The following is a 12,449-nucleotide window of genomic DNA, read 5'->3' as shown; positions in this document are numbered from 1 at the left end:
CCCTAGGCACGGGCCTACCATGCCTAACTGGAAATCAGGCCCTGCTGATCCCAGTGCTCACTGCCATTGACTTCTGTGGGAGATGTGGTGTAAAAATCAGGTAAATCTTATTTCAGTATCTAAATATGCATTTATGTGCCTAATTTCATGTATTCAAGCTTAACTACTTTGGTTTTAACTTCTGTGCCTCAGTTTACATATCAGGGAAACAGGGATAATAAGGCTCTACTTCTCTCCCAGCAGGGTTGTATGTAAACTACTATTTAAGTAGTTAATGTTTGTAAAGTCTATATCAGTCCTGAACCTCTCCAAAATGCATGCCAAGCCCTCAGTGTCTGAGGACTTAGCAGCCCCCAAAGCCTCAGCTGATGTGGACAATAGTCCTGTGCAAAACTTTGCTGCATATTGGCAACTATTGGCACAACCCAGCACAAGCAACTGGGCTTTACTTCTGCAGTTGTAGCCTGCTGGGAATGGGGCCTAAAGATCCACCTTGCATTCATAAGAACTGACATACAGGAACTCCTCACTTAAAGTCGTCCTGGTTAACGTTGTTTCGATGTTAAGCTGCTGATCAATTAGGGAACATGCTCATTTAAAGTTGTGCAATGCTCCCTTCTAACATCATTTGGCAGCTGCCTGTTTTGTCCACTGCTTGCAGGAAGAGGAGCCCATTGCAGCTAGCTGGAGGGGGCTTGGAACCAGGGTGGACCAGCAGCCCCCCTATCCAGGGCCGGCTCCAGGCCCCAGCACGCCAAGTGCGTGCTTGGGGCAGCATGCCGCGGTGGATGCTCTGCTGGTTTCCAGGAGGGCGGCAGGCGGCTCCGGTGGACCTCCCGCAGGCGTGCCTGCGGAGGGTCCGCTGGTCCCGTGGCTCTGGTGGAGCATCCGCAGGCACACCTGCAGGAGGTCCACCGGAGCCGCAGGACCAGCGAACCCTCCGCAGGAATGCCTGCGAGAGGTCCACTGGAGCTGCGGGACCAGCGGACACTCCACAGGGATGCCTGCGGGAGGTCCACCGGAGCCGCGGGACCGGCGAGCGGCAGAGCTCCCCCCGCGGCGTGCCGACGTGCTTGGGACAGCGAAATGGCTAGAGCCGGCCCTGCCCCTATCAGCTCCCCCTATCAGCTCCCAACTCCCCTAAGTTCCCTGTGCAGCGGCTGTCCCTCCCCCCACTGCCATGTGCTGCTCCTGCTGTCTGCCTTGGAGCTGCTCCCAAAGACTCCTGCTTGCTGTACAGGGGAAGAGGAGAAGAGGGAGGCTAATGTCAGGGTTTCTCCCCCTCTCCCTTGCACCTGCACCCCACTTACCCCATCTTCCATAGAGCAGGGGGGACACACTACGGACAGAGGGAGTTTCTAGGCAGTAGCTGTGGGTCTCAGGTCTCAGCAAGCTGATTTAATTAACAAGGCTGTGTACTTAAGCCTGGGGTCAGCTACTTAAAGGGGAAATGCACATTTTTTTCTCTCACACACAGGGTGTGTGTCTCTGTCTGCCCTCCCTCTTTTCCTGCTGCCTTGTAGAGTACTGTGAGAGTTAACTCTTGAGGGCTCAGTCAGTTGCTAGTTCATTTAGCAGTAAGGAATTCCCTGGGAAATTGTGGGCAACTATCGTGTATTTTAGGCCGCAATTTGTCAAGTCAGTCTGGAAAAATACTGGGACCCTTGCTATAATCATGTGACTGTCTGAGTTTTATCTGACCTTGCATAGTACAGTAAACAGGGCCTTTTATGGTGCCTACAGGATTGTTGCTTTGTGCATGCTGCGCGCGTGATAGTATGCTTTTGTCCAATTATATGATCAGTATGTACAACGTCAGTATGCATGGCTAGTCCTTATGTAACTGAAATCAACTATATAAGGAAGTAGAAGTAAAAATAAAGAAGAAGATTTTTTACTTGCTTACAGCTGTGTTGTGTAAGAATTTTCTGTGCTCCGCATTGAGACTCCACAGGAAATATCCCACCCTCTGACTCCTCCACCTCAACCAAGCTTCACAATCATCATCACTGTGTACCAGTATTAAATTATTTGTTTAAAACTTATACTGCGTGTGTGTGTGTATATATATATTTTTTCACCATAAAATATATATATATATATTTTATGGTGAAAATAAATTCCCTGGAACCTAACACCCTCATTTACCTTAATTCTTATGGGGAAATTGGGTTCGCTTAACATCATTTCGCTTAAAGTCGCATTTTTCAGGAACATAACCAAAACGTTAAGTGAGGAGTTACTCTATCGGGTCAGACCGATGGTCCATCTAGCCCAGTGTCTTGTCTCTGGCGGCGGCCAGTACCAGAGCTTCAGGAGGAGTGTACAGAACAGAGAAGTTGGAGTGATCCACCCCTGAATTCTCTTCCCAGCTTCTGGCAGTCAGAGGTTTAGTGTCATCTCAAGCATGGGGTTGCATCACTGACCATCTTGGGTAGCCATTGATGGACCTAGTCTCCATGAACTTATCCAGGTTTTTTTGAGTCCAGTAATACTCTTGGCAATCACAACATCCCATGGCAATGAGTTCCACCGGTTAGTTGGGCGAAAAAATAGTTCTTCTTGTTTGTATTAAACCTGCTGCCTATTTCACCAGGTGAACCCTGGTTTTTGTATTTTGGGGAAAGGGTAAATGATACTTATTTGTCATCATTCATGATATTATAGACTTCTAAGATATCTACCCTTAGTCACATTTTTTTTAAAAGAACAGTCCTAATCCTTCAAGTCTCTTCTCATGTGGAAGTCATACTTTTGATCATATTTGCTGCCCTTCTCTGAACCTTTTCCAGTTCTACTATATCTTTCTTGAGATGAGATCACCAGAACTGCACTTAGTATTCAAGGTGTGGGCAAAGGATAGATTGATATAGTGGATTTATGATATTTTCTGTCTTATTTTCTATTCCTTTCATAATAGTTCCTAATGTTCTGTTAGCCTTTTTGACTTCTGCAGCATATTGTGCTGAAGTTTTCAGAGAGCTATGTGTGGTTATCCAAGATTTCTTTCCTGAGTGGTAACAGCTAATTTAGAACTGATCATTGTTAAGGCTAAGATTTTGTCATGATTATTTTTAGTAAAAGTCACAGATATGTCACGGGTAATAAACAAAAATTTACGGAAGCCATGACCTGTCTGTGACTTTTGCTGCTGCGGCTCCATAGTTTCCCCCACCACCGTGGTGGCTGAGAGCTGTAGGGGTCCCCCTCTGCCCATGACAGCTGGAAGCTGCAGGGTGACCATTTTTCCCCAAGAGAAAATGGGACACCCCCCAGCCGCTTACCCAAGGTGTCCCTCACACAAGACTGTCGCCCATCGCTGGAACCCTGAGGAGGGTCCCCTCAGGAGTCTGTCACCAGAACCTTGCAGGAGGTCCCCTGTCTCCTGCTGCTGGAACCCTGCCAGGACCCCATCGGCTTCCAGCTCCAGAGTCCTGCAGCCCCTGGGGCTGAAGCAGAGAATGTCACGGAGGTCTCTGGAAGTCACCAGTTCTGTGACTTCCATGGCCTCCGTGACATAAGTGTAGCCTTAATCATTATATATATGTGTAGTTGGGATTATTTTTTCCAACTACGTTTCGTACATGATGATTGTTATTATTTAACATTGCTTGTATTAAGGTAGGGCCCACAGTGGGCTAGGTCCGGCATACGGTAAGTTGGGCACTGCAATGAAGAGCTCACAAGCTGAGAAGGCTGGAGGAAGAAGGGTAAAACATGTATTTTTTCCAGCTGAGCCTTGACCTAATTGTTGAATTTTACAGCAGAAGTGGGCCTTGTGGGAGGACTTAGAAGAAGAAAGAGAAGTTACCCTGTTGATCAGTTCAAATAGGGCATCTGAGACGTGGGGTAACGTGGAAGAAAACATAAAGATGGTTCTGGAAGAGTCAAACAAATAGAATCTTGAGACCAGGGTCATTGGCAGGGTCACAGAGGAGCAACACAGTGAGAGGTGACTAGGCAAACATGGAGGGACAGAGTTGCAAAGAGACAGTTAAGTGGGGGGGTTTACTGGCGGAAAGGGAAGTCAAAGAATCCTCTTGCTAACTCCATCCCAAATCCTCAGTCTGGCCCTGTGCATGTTGTTGTGATCAAAGACTTTACATTTGTTGGGGTGGCAAAACATTGTTTTGCAACCTCTGCCCCGACCTCCACAAAAAAAAATATTAAGCCAGATTCTGCTGGGAAGCGCTCAACGAAACAGTTATGCTCAAAACCAACGGGCATCCTGACTTGGATGAGGAGCAGCCAGAGAAGTTGTGCTGAAATGATACAGATGCCATCTCCCTCCCCACTGGTCTTCACTCTAACGTTAAAAATAGACCAGTCACAGATTTACTGTCAACCACAGGTGTATCATTATGCATTCTCTCCACTGTTCCTGTGCGTGTGGCTTCTGCAGAACCAAACTTTTACGGAACTCAAGAACTTCTTGAGATCTTCAGTAAGTCAAGAGAGACTCAGGGTTTGCAATAGTGTCAATAAAACACCAACTATCAAAAAGCCAGAGTGCGACTGTCTGACAGATGAATGCATACACAAAAAGGCAAAAGGTCCCTCATAAACATTAGGCTGCTTGAGTTTGAGTCACTGCAAATGTTTACAGTAGATAAATAGTGTGAGACAGTGTTTACAATTAAAAATAGTTTTATAAAGCGACCAGATTTTCAGTATTTACAGCAAATTAAAACAGCCTTGTATGCAGTAATTCCTAATGGAGATTTATGTAACTTCATTTACATCTCTTTAGTAAGATACAGTAAAGACTCCTAAAAAATATCTTTCTCTGTGACCAGTAATTCTCATTTTGATATGTTTATCTTGAAGAAATACATGATTTTAATATAAATTATTAGAACAGAGGCTCGACCAACAATCCATGTCTAGGTGTAAAATGTTACCTCATTAAAATTACCCGGAAAACTGCAGTCAGAGTGACAGAAGACTTCTAGGATGTGAATTGCACCTACAGAATCAACTAGCCACAGGGTGGAAGAAATTGCTGTTGAATTCCCTGAGAGAACACAAAGCAATTGGTAACTTCCATGTTATGGAACGATACCTCTTCTAAATTATAATCATGAGTAAGGTATTGAGTGTCCTAGAAGCAAATTAAGGTACCATCAGAATAGTGGTAGTGACCATCGAGGCAACCTGTTTTACTAGCTACTGTGAAACATGGCAGGAAGTCCACTGGAGGATGGTTGTCGTGGTTGAAAGCAGATGAAACCTCCCTTTGTGGGAGGTCTGTAGCGCCTAATGGCGGGCAAAGGTGCAAAGCATGGGTACCAGGTGGCCTGATTCCCTTGAACCATCTCTGGCTTCAGAGCTTCCAGTCCTGAGCATAGCTGGTGCAGTTGGAGGCCAGGGAGCCCATGCAGTGTGTTCTCTGCTGAGTCCTCATTCCTCTACTGTGCTTGTGTTAAATGCCTTGAAAAATAACACACCTGTAGCTAATTGCTTACTGTGGAGGGACGGTACACTGGTGCTGTGAGAACGTTGGCATCCACCATCCCCAGGGAAGCAGTGCCACAGGCGTGTTAAAGGCCCAGTGCATGGCACGTGGTATTACACACTCTGAAATGGCAATCTCTTGTCCCTTCAGTAGCAGCGTAAAGCAAGCATTCTGGGAACATTCACAGGGCGGGGAGGCCACATGAGCAACCCATGGGAGCAGAAGCCCAAAGGCATCACTGCTGTCTTCTTCAGGATGGGAAAGGGAAACTAAACCAAGCAGCCTAGGCCCCAGTTCTGCTTTGCCAGAAGTGAAGTAGGGAGCTGAGGAGCACAGTGGCACCGAGGCCTGCCCCCTTGCTCAGGAAGGGAGGGGCAGCCAAGCATTCCAAGTGCCCCTACTGATTTTGCTGTAGGGGAAGGGGAAGAGGCCCACTCCACTTTATTGGGGAGCAGGGGAATACAGGAGCCCTTTTTTCCAGTCAAATATGGGGATTCTTTCCTTTGTTCATTTTATTTTACGATCAGCAGTTCCTCTTTATAGAAAAGGCTGCTGGCTGAAAAAAGCCAAGGAGAGAACAGGGAGATGGGAATAGTGGTTAGATCATGTCAGCAGGGTGAGGGAGTTGGAAAGGCCTAGTTTAGCCTCCAAACAGTTATCAAGCTGTGTGGTTACTGGGTCGTAGGGTTTGTAATGGAAAAAGATGACCAGAAAATAAATATGATTGTGTGTGATCATTTAACTTGCAACAGAGAATGAAGCCAAATGAGGACAAATAATTGACTTTATTCAAACATAATTCCATCAGAATTCCAGACTGATTCCCACAAGTCTCTAGTCCACTTCTCCAGAACCACCTTATAAACAACCATCAAAAACCCACAAAGAAACCCTGGGAGGTATAAATTCAGTAAAGGGGCATATGGGAAATTAGTCTATTGCAGCTAATGCTGAATAAAAGTGCCACAAACAGCTGTAGTGCTGAAGTTGCACAATTCAGATAAATTAAGTAATGCAATTAACGATCCCTCATATACAGTAGAACCTCAGAGTTACAAACACCTCGGTAATGGAGGGTGTTCGTAATTCTGAAATGTTCGTAACTCTGAACAAAGCATCATGGTTGTTTGTTCAAAAGTTTACAACTGAACATTGACTTCGTACGGCTTTGAAACTTTACCAAGCAGAAGAAAAATGCTGCTTTCCCTTTATTTTTTTTAGTAGTTTACATTTAACACAGTACTGTACTGTATTTGCTTTCTTTTGTCTCTGCTGCTGCCTGATTTGTACTTCCGATTCCAAATGAGGTGTGTGGTTGACTGGTCAGTTCGTAACTCTGGTGTTCTTAACTCTGAGGTTCTACTGTATATAAATATGTGCAGCCAAACGGATCAGTGTCCATAGTCATTTCCTACCGCTTTTGGGGATCATTGATATGCTATGTGATGGCACATTTGTGGTTTGGGGTACGTCTACAAAGCAAAGAAAAACCCATGGCTGTGCCAGCTGTCTCAGGGTCATGGAGCTCGGCCTACAGGGCAATTTCATTGCTGTGTAGACTTCCAGGCTCAGGCTGGGGTCTCACAGCCTGAGCACCAGCCCGAATACAGAAGTCTACACAGCAGTGAAACAGCCTTGCAATCCAAGCCCCACAAGGCTGAGTCATCTGGCACAAGCCAGCTGTGGGTTTGTCTTTGCTGTGTAGACGTGCCCTTTGTGTGATGGTGGGGGTGGTGTTTTTTTAAAATAGCAGTGGAGAGCTATGATCATGACCCCCTGTTCCTAGGTGCTCACACCGGTAGAAAAGCTGCACGGAGAACAATGTGTACCGTTGCACATTCCCTGCTCCTTCTGTGGCTCCTACGGCCCTGATCTTGCAAACAAGATTGTGCTTAACTTTAAGCACATGAGTAATTCCACTGGGCCAGAATTCTGAACCACTGAAGTCAATGGGAATTTTGCCATTAATGTCCCTGATGCAAGATCAGGCCCTTGATGCATAAGAGTTTGTATGATCAGGGCCTATGCTTCTTTACCTCTTCACCATGCCGAGTCATCACTAGCTCTCTGCAAGGCACCATCGGCAGTCCTGTTCAGAAATCAGTCTGCATCACAATACAATGTACCACCGCAGGGCCTAGAGCTTGCTACAGCTTCTTTTTAGGAGTTCAAACCAGTCTTTTTTTCCCTGCGCAGCTTGTAAAAATAATGCTATCGAGGGATGTGACAGGCAGCGCAAAATGTGTAGCCTGCTTTGAACTTTAAAACAGTTCAGTCTCACTCCAAGGTTAGAAAGGCCACTGAGGTTGCAATGCCTTCAGTAGAAATGTAAAGAGAAGGGAATTTTGGAGACAGTGGTGCTCTCCATGGGCCCAACTGTAAAAAAACTCTTATTTCTGGGGATCTGTGCTGTTCGCTTTCAGACATGCTCAGTCAATTTTACTCTCTCTGACAGGCTATGCATTTTAAAAAAAAAAAAGTAAAATTGCAGAAAGAGAGTTTTTAAGGTGGGGGTGGTTTGCTTAATCAAGTGAGACAGGGGCCATAAACACTTGGCAGGGTGGAACCGCAGATGACAGAGGCTGTTGTGGTACTGTAAACCAGCCATGAAGCAGTGCAATGTTATCCTAACGCTAATGGTTCATTTTGCTACTCCAGTGAACGATATATACAATTCATTTTCGAATCCACCCTAATACCATCGTTAATGACAGTAACCCCATGCAAGACTGTGATCTTTACAGTATTATTTATTGTAACACCTAAAGATCTCCCAGAGTACTCCCTGTGAAACTCACCGATACTGTAGTCTGCTCGAATGAGATCCAGGAGAGAAATGTAGTATCCCAATTCACCCTGGGCTGTTCCACGGCAGCTGATTGAGACAGATCATTTCCAAATCTCTGTTGGGGATACCAGGCTTATAAATACAGCATCTACCTCATTTTCCATAAAACCGGTAGAGCCAAATTATTGCAGACCCTACATGAATGCACTGGACGGGGAAAGAGCAGTCATAATTCGACTGCAGGTACCCAGAGCGCAAGGAGGAGCACACTAGCCAGATTTGGAGAGAGGACTCTGCCTCTTGTGCCTCCCCATTCCGTCCTGGGAGAAGCCATGGCTAACCCATCACCAAGGGAGTCCAGCATCTCACTGCTCTGACCTCAGCCCCACTGGATGCATAAGGCTTTGCAAAAGCATAATAAGCCAGATCCTTAGCTGTTGCAGATTGGAGTAGCTCCACAGAATGATTTAAACCAGCTGGGGATCTGCTCCTGTGTCGCATGGCTCTGTCTCCTCCCAAATCAGTTCAGACCCTGAGGAGGCAGAATGGGCCCTATGATTTTAGTTAACATTAAAATGATGAATTTACATCTTTTCCAGCCACTCATTTGGAGGGGGGCGGGAAGGGAAAGGAGTTCTTTCTAAGACTAGCATTACTTTGGATTAAATAAAATCCTAGGATTAGAATTCTAGGTATCATTCCAGGGAGTCTAAGCACAAAGACACTTCTTCGCTCTGCATTGAAGTACTAGCAATTGAAAACCCCTTCTGGAGAGTTCAGATTTTCATGGGACACACTCATACTTTAAAAAAAAAATAAAAAAAGATCCCTGATTTATGGAAAAGGGGGATAAAGGAGATATTGAATGTGTTTCAGCAACGTCTAGAGAACTTAAAAAAATCATCTGTCATTGTCTGATGCTAAGTGACGGTGGCACTTGAAAACTTGTACGAAGTTTTGGATAAATACTTCATGATCCTTCCATTAACTACTAAGATGGCCCATAAATTGCTCTAGCAATAGAATTAAAAAACCCAAGCTCAAGTGGGACTTTGCAATCTGCATCTTTCCCTGCACCTTCTAAACTCAATATTATGTTTTCTCTTTCAGGCCATGTATATGTTCTACGCTTTGGCAATTGTCTGTGATGATTTCTTTGTCCCTTCATTGGAAAAGATTAGTGAAGTAAGTATCTGTAGATGTTTCTTGGACCTGCTTGTCACTTGACTAGCAATTTCCCTTGAAAACCTCAAGATGTGTCCATAGTAGATAGCATTATATTATAGTATCTCCTTGGTGGGTTTTTTTTTAATATAATGGGTAAGAAAACAGATATTTGTTTACATTGGATTATAATATTGTGTAAATGAGTGGTTTGGCTTTGTGTGTTTCTGTTATGGGAGCCTGCGTGTGCATTTCTTACTGAACAAATAATGTTTGTAGGGTACCCTTACAAAGCTTGTGATTGCCACTTCAATAACAATAAGAACAGCTATATCTGCAGAGCACTCCTCTCTTTAGCAAATTGTTAGAGGCCCTCTACAGTAGAAGAAGCGTAAATACTATATGGTTAAAAACCTGGTAATGGTCTTGTGGTTAAGTTGCTCATCTGGGACTCAGAAGTTCAGTTCCTGGCTCTGTAAGAAACTTCTTGTATGAGACTTTGGGCAAATCACTTAGCCTTTCTGTGCCCCAGAGGTTGTTGGTGTTTCTTCTCTCCCAACATTTTGTTGTCTTATCTGTTTAATTCACAAGCTCTTCAAGGCAGGGACTGTGTCATAGTGCATATTTGTTCAACATCTTGCAAAATGAATTCCCAGTTTTGACTGGGACCTCTCAGTGCTACTGAAATAAAAATGAGAGTAATACAGTTCTAAAAATACAATCTAGCGTACTGTAATTCAGACGAAGATCGCCAACAAATGCATATTTTTAGCCTTCTGATGAAAAACGTCTGTCTGAGCCTGGATTACATTAAAATAGACATTTTCCCAGTAAAAACTAAGTTTTAAATTTTGCAGAATTACAGTTCTTCCAGCTTCTAAAACTTGTGCACTCTAAATTCTGATAAACTTCCAGTAAATCATCCCATCAGCTTCACTGGCCAATTCTTTGGTGTGTGTAGGTGCGGGAGGGAAATGAGAGAAATTAAGATGTGTCTTGACTTTGACATGAAAATGTTGATCCACTGGATACTTCCAAGTTTCAAATGATGTTTTAAACCTGCTCTGCATCACATTGGGGCAAACAGGTCACCCAAAGGGGCCAAAAGACGACTATTTTGGACCACCCACACCACAAATGTGGATTCTACTGCCCTGACATTGATTACAACAAAGTCTTGGTTTGGATTCAAAATTCAAAAGATATGCAGCAGTCTCCTTATATGTGCAGTCACTGGGCAGATGGAGGGATATCTGTGCTCCTCCTGCTTGGCTAAGAATTGCATGCATCCTATTACTTTTGCTGCCTCAGTCCCCACCCCAACCAGCTTCTCTGCTTCACCCACCTGCTGTCTTGTCTTGTAAACTGAGAGATCTTTGGGGCAGGGCCTTTCATTTTCTACATTTTACAGCACCTAGAATTGGGAGCCCTTAGCTCGCTGGCCTGTACATGCTGCTGCAATATGAATGTATAATAACAATAATAATGAATGGTAAAAATTCTGCTGAGTGCATGTCACAGAGCAGACTTCAGTTTAAAACACTGGGCCAGATCCTCGGCTGATATAAATTAGGAGCTATGGTTGATTTACATTAGCTGAGGCTCTGATCCCTTATTTAGATTTCAGACCTCCCTTCAAGATTCTAATTCTATTTTAAATTGTACAGCAGCAGGGAAAGCTGCTCTCACACATTTCAAGAAATTGCAAAGGGAGCTGTCCCCATTTGGCTCAGGCCAGCAGGATGAAATTTTAAAAGATAAGGAGCACTGCCCAGCCTGAATAAACACAGAAAGATAATTATCTGTTGAGTGTGGGCCGTGTGTTTGAAGTGTCTTCAAGTCTTTCCCAAAGCCAATTCCATGCAACGAAATCTGTGTTGCAGGTAGGAAATACAGATTGGTTTTGCCACTTGGAGATCTTTGTCAATTGGGAAGGACTCCTGCAGATCTCCCCTGATGGTAGAACCACAATTATCCATCTTCCTGAAAACAGAGCTGCTCCTGAGCTGGGGGAGGAGGTGTGGGAGGTTAGTTGCAAAATCATTTCTATCTGACAGCTCTGATGGAAGCTGACTCATAAACTATACTGGTGTTTCTGGTTCATCGGAATACAGCACAGCCTCGTCTCAGCAAAAACCGTTTGGATGATCAAAGGGGTGATTGGGCAACTGATCTGTGCCAGAGATATAGTTGTGGTGCAGAGAAGAGGGAGTGTGGTTTAACAAGTATTATATAAATGTGATCATACTGCAGACCATAGCAATGTGATATAGGTTAACAATACATGTTAACCATGATTATCCAAAGATGCCTTAACTCTCTCAAAAACATGAGGGTTTTTTTTTTTCAATATATTTGTTCTCAGCCCAAAGGTGACCTTTTTGGGACACAAAGTCCTTTCTTTCCAATTACATCAAGCTGCTCTCGAGTTCTGTGACAATGAAAGAAATACATGTTCCTCTTTTCAGAGTTGCTCCAACTTTTTTTTTTTTTCGGTCTTAATATGAAATGGCTTGTCTTTAAAACTTCCAACTTGCATGGACATAGCCTTCAGTGTTAGCATTCCGATGTTCATGGGAAAGAGGTCCAGCTAACTTGAGAAGGGTCTCCACTGCCTTTTCTCCTGGCGCTCTTCTCTGCCTTTTTCAGTCTAAAGGGGAAATAGTTTGATCAGACTTTCGGATAACATCTGGTGCTGGATTCTGCTGCCCTTCCTCGCACAAAGTAATTGTCTGCTCCACAAGAAGTCCTACTGAAATCAATAGGACAGCTTTGAGAGCCAGGGATTATTCAGTGTCACTAAAGCTGACAGATATGCAACCCTATCGGGTGATGTGGTATGCTTTTTATACATTTAATAGCTTCTCTCACTTGTTAACTTGCAAAACTTTGTCATTGGAAAGAGGTCTCGCTGTCATTCAATCACATTAGGGAAGTCCTTTTGCCTATGGCAGGGGCGGGCAAACTTTTTGGCCTGAGGGCCGCATCAGCTTTTGTAAATTGTATGGAGGGCCTGTTAGGGGAGGGGGTTGTGGCCGGGCC

General features: G+C 44.4%; 1 protein-coding gene across 2 annotated transcripts in view; it reads left to right on the top strand.

The window, feature by feature from the left end:
• LOC127049906 (sodium/potassium/calcium exchanger 3-like) overlaps positions 1-12,449 on the top strand; it is a 500,507-nt gene that overhangs the window by 242,188 nt on the left and 245,870 nt on the right. For both annotated transcript variants that reach the window (XM_050951276.1, XM_050951284.1), the window contains exon 4: positions 9,354-9,428. In XM_050951276.1, coding sequence (XP_050807233.1) covers positions 9,354-9,428 — 75 coding nt within the window. The remainder of the gene's footprint in view (positions 1-9,353; positions 9,429-12,449) is intronic.

This window comes from Gopherus flavomarginatus, chromosome 4, assembly GCF_025201925.1.
Source record: "Gopherus flavomarginatus isolate rGopFla2 chromosome 4, rGopFla2.mat.asm, whole genome shotgun sequence".
NCBI classification, from domain to species: domain Eukaryota; kingdom Metazoa; phylum Chordata; order Testudines; family Testudinidae; genus Gopherus; species Gopherus flavomarginatus.
Note: the sequence above shows the minus strand (reverse complement) of the source record. Positions and strands in the feature narration are given on the sequence as shown.